Source organism: Syzygium oleosum, unplaced genomic scaffold (assembly GCF_021117445.2).
Source record: "Syzygium oleosum isolate NSW1041296 unplaced genomic scaffold, Sole_v2.1 Sole_v2.09, whole genome shotgun sequence".
Classification (NCBI taxonomy): domain Eukaryota; kingdom Viridiplantae; phylum Streptophyta; class Magnoliopsida; order Myrtales; family Myrtaceae; genus Syzygium; species Syzygium oleosum.
In genome coordinates, this window is record NW_026607493.1 from 8,171,414 (window position 1) to 8,174,873 (window position 3,460).

The following is a 3,460-nucleotide window of genomic DNA, read 5'->3' on the forward strand; positions in this document are numbered from 1 at the left end:
CATTGACTTAGTTCAAGCGTACCTCGACTGATCAAACCCCTCTTCAGACAAAGTCAAAATCAGGTAGTACATGCGGCGAAATTTTACTTGGACGAGTTCAAACGTTGAGAAAAGAAGATATCTAAGTCACATCACCCAAACATAACTGCCCAAAAAGGTTTATGCATGGTTCAAAAAGTAGTTTTTATTTAGAATTGCACAATGCATGATCATAGCATATCTACCACAGAGAAGACCTAGTCTTGGACGGCAGAGAGAGAGAGAGAGAGCTTCAGTTGCGTATCCACTCTACAGAAAACTATCTCCCGCCCACATTCAGTTGAATCAATTCTATAAAAGGTTGGCCGTGATAGCAATGGCATGCACAGTGGTTGGGATCATCATGTAGCTTCCTTCCTCCATTTGCAAAGCGAGGGAAAGGGAGAGGGGGGGAAAAACACGGAGGAACCCCAGGATGTGATCCTTCCAACCTACTTCCTCTAACCACCATTGGCCACAATTTTCAATCCTCGACCCAACCACCCGTCGCTTTAGCTTTACTGCTACTCCATGACCTATAAAATAATAACCTCCCCGTAAGAAAAGACCCAGCGCGACTCACCTGCCTTCTTCTCGATCACTTGATTGAAGTCTTCATCCATTCTGTTGTTTCTCTCATCATTCTCTTGTTTCTTTCTCGTCCTTGATTTCAGACTCTCTCTCTCCCTGTGCCCTGAGTCCAATGGGCACCACCACAACACTCCCTCCTTTGGCCACGGTGAAGCACTTACACTACAGGGGGAAGCTACCTCTTTCTATTACAACCGTCGTGATCTGCACTCTCGCGTTCATCGGTCTCATGTACTCCAAAACGATCAGCCCCTTCACTTCCAAGCTCAAGTCCTGCTCTAAAAGAGACTCCTTAATTTCAAGATCCGGTAAATCTCATGGAACGGGCAATGAGGAGATCATTGTACTTTCTTCAGTTCGCGACATCCATGAAACGACCAGAGTACCCTGATGTTGTGATTATGATGCCTTTTTTCTGGGCCACATTGCAGGTGAAAGGGACGGAGATAAAAGTGGTTACGACCCGGAATTGGATGACAGGTTCGAGTTCGACCCCGAGGAGTGCAGCGTGGTGAACGGAAAATGGGTGTTCAACAGCTCGTACGAGCCTCCCTACACGGACAGAAGCTGCCCGTATCTCGACTGGCAAGTCTCATGCGTCAAGAACGGCCGGCCTGATACCGATTATCAGCGCTGGCAATGGCAGCCTGACGACTGTCTATTGCCCCTGTAAGCAATTCATCTCTACATGCATGCAACGTCCTTATACAGTGCAGTATGCATGATCTCCTGTGGTGGTAAAAATTGAAGTCAGAGTTTGCAGTATGAGGTTTAATGCAATTTTTGCAGATTCGACCCAGAGAAAGCACTGAAGAAACTTCGTGGGAAGAGATTGATGTTCGTAGGAGATTCACTTCAAAGAGGGCAATGGCAATCCTTCGTGTGTTTGGTGGAGTCCATCATACCAGAAAACCAGAAGTCCATGAAACGAGGTCGGGCACATTCAGTCTTCAAGGCAAAGGTATTAAGTTGATGATAATGTTAGGTACAGTATATGAAGATTGGTCTACCTGCTTGGCATAGGCTAACTAAGAGAAAGATTGTAAGTTGGTATTTAAATAAATGGATTGCATTCGATACAAGTTTGTAAGCTAATCTCAGAATGCTGAATGTTGTTCTTAACTTGATATTCTATACTTCACAGATTAAAGTCCAGACTCGTGCGAAAGTTATAGCAAAAAGGATTTTTCAAAGACATTAGTCATACAAATCAATACGATCTATATACATAAACTCACTTTTACCCAAGTTGTGTAGGAAGTACTGTTTCTAAAATAATAGACTAATTTGGCTTTTTATCTGTGATTTGTGAGCATGCTTTGCTTAAAAGAAAATGAAGTTTTCTTCAACTATAATTTTAGGAGAGTCAGTCATGGGATTTCTTGGATGATTTTCTAAGCTTAAATGTAGCATTGCTGAAGAATAATGACATATGGATGACAATGACATTCTCCAATCTCTTCCGACAGGAATACAATGCTACAATCGAGTTCTACTGGTCGCCATTTCTGGTGGAGTCCAATTCCGATCTGCATATCGTAGGCGATCCGAAGAAGAGGATTCTGAAGGTGGACTCAATCATGAAGCATGCGAAATACTGGACCGGGGTCGACATCCTCGTCTTCAACAGCTACGTTTGGTGGATGACCGGACTCAGGATCAAGTCACTGTAATGAACTAATTCCTCTGTTTTGGACCGATCACCTTTCGAATTGACTCTTTATCCTCTGTTCAAAAAAGGCAAAAGAATGGCCTTACACGGTTCTTGTCCTTTTCATGAGCTGATGCAGATGGGGTTCATTCGCCAACGGCGAAGAAGGGTACGAAGAGCTGGACCTGCCGGTTGCTTATAGAATCGCCTTGAAAACATGGGCCAACTGGGTTGATTCCACCATCAATCCGAACGAAACCCGGGTCTTCTTCACCACTATGTCCCCGACACACATGAGGTCTCTCAGACAAGCACACATTCATTTCCAAATTCGTTTGCGATCACATCAATTGCTAACAGCACATGTCCTGGCTCGATGCAGAAGCGCGGATTGGGATCACAAGGATGGCATCAAGTGCTACAACGAAACAAAGCCGGTGATGAAGAAGAACCACTGGGGAACCGGCTCCGACAAGAGGATAATGAAGGTGGTGTCCAGCGTGGTGGAGAAAATGAAGGTCCCCGTCGCTTTCATCAACGTCACGCAGCTCTCCGAGTACAGGATCGACGGCCACTCGTCGGTCTACACCGAGACGGGAGGTAGCTTGTTGACGGACGAGCAAAAAGCCGACCCGCTCCATCACGCGGATTGCATACATTGGTGCTTGCCCGGTATCCCGGACACTTGGAATCAAATATTGTACGCGCACTTGTAAGCATGGGTATGGGATCCATGGCCCAATGTCCATGTGTTCCCATGACCAGATATTGTACGAGCTCGATGGCCATAGATAGCGGTCGGAGATTGCGGGGCGGCGGCCGGTGGCAGTGCATGGTGGTGGGTGGAGGAGGGAGTTGGGCTTTGTGGTGGGTGTTGGTGGCTTTGGGAACTAGAGAGCAAGCGGATTGAGGGGCGCGAGGGTTTGAGTGCTTGATTTTTTTCAAAAGAGTGAGGGCAATTTGATCTCATTGTTTTGCAAATATGTATATTTTTTAATAAATGTTTTACAAACAACTCCCTCCTCCATGAGTAACTAATGAAGAGCGATGCTAACATACTAACTTTTCTTCCTAGATTCTATTTAAACAACTAGATAAGGATACATTGGATTTTTCTATCAATAAAAATTAAAATAAAGGTGATTGACTTGTTCAAATCAAAGTCATCCGTTTTAAAAACAGGTCGGTTAACCGATATCT

The 3,460-nt window shown here is 44.9% G+C and overlaps 1 protein-coding gene across 1 annotated transcript; it reads left to right on the forward strand.

Annotated features, from left to right (window-relative positions):
• The first annotated feature begins 430 nt into the window (after positions 1-430).
• Positions 431-3,241, forward strand: LOC115661657 (protein trichome birefringence-like 3). Its single transcript, XM_030583889.2, has 6 exons — positions 431-917; positions 1,041-1,278; positions 1,399-1,570; positions 2,079-2,278; positions 2,400-2,558; positions 2,643-3,241. Exons 1-6 carry the CDS (start codon positions 722-724, stop codon positions 2,974-2,976), a joined length of 1,299 nt encoding a protein of 432 aa, XP_030439749.1. The 5' UTR covers positions 431-721; the 3' UTR covers positions 2,977-3,241.
• Positions 3,242-3,460: the final 219 nt, after the last annotated feature.

What these genes read in the sequence shown, in the direction of transcription:
- LOC115661657 (XM_030583889.2), top strand. Translation starts at nt 722, where the DNA reads ATGGGCACCACCACAACACTCCCTCCTTTGGCCACGGTGAAGCACTTA. An exon ending in CTCCTTAATTTCAAGATCCG is followed by an intron (nt 918 to 1,040) that starts GTAAATCTCATG and finishes GCCACATTGCAG; the next exon opens with GTGAAAGGGACGGAGATAAA. An exon ending in ATGTCCCCGACACACATGAG is followed by an intron (nt 2,559 to 2,642) that starts GTCTCTCAGACA and finishes GGCTCGATGCAG; the next exon opens with AAGCGCGGATTGGGATCACA.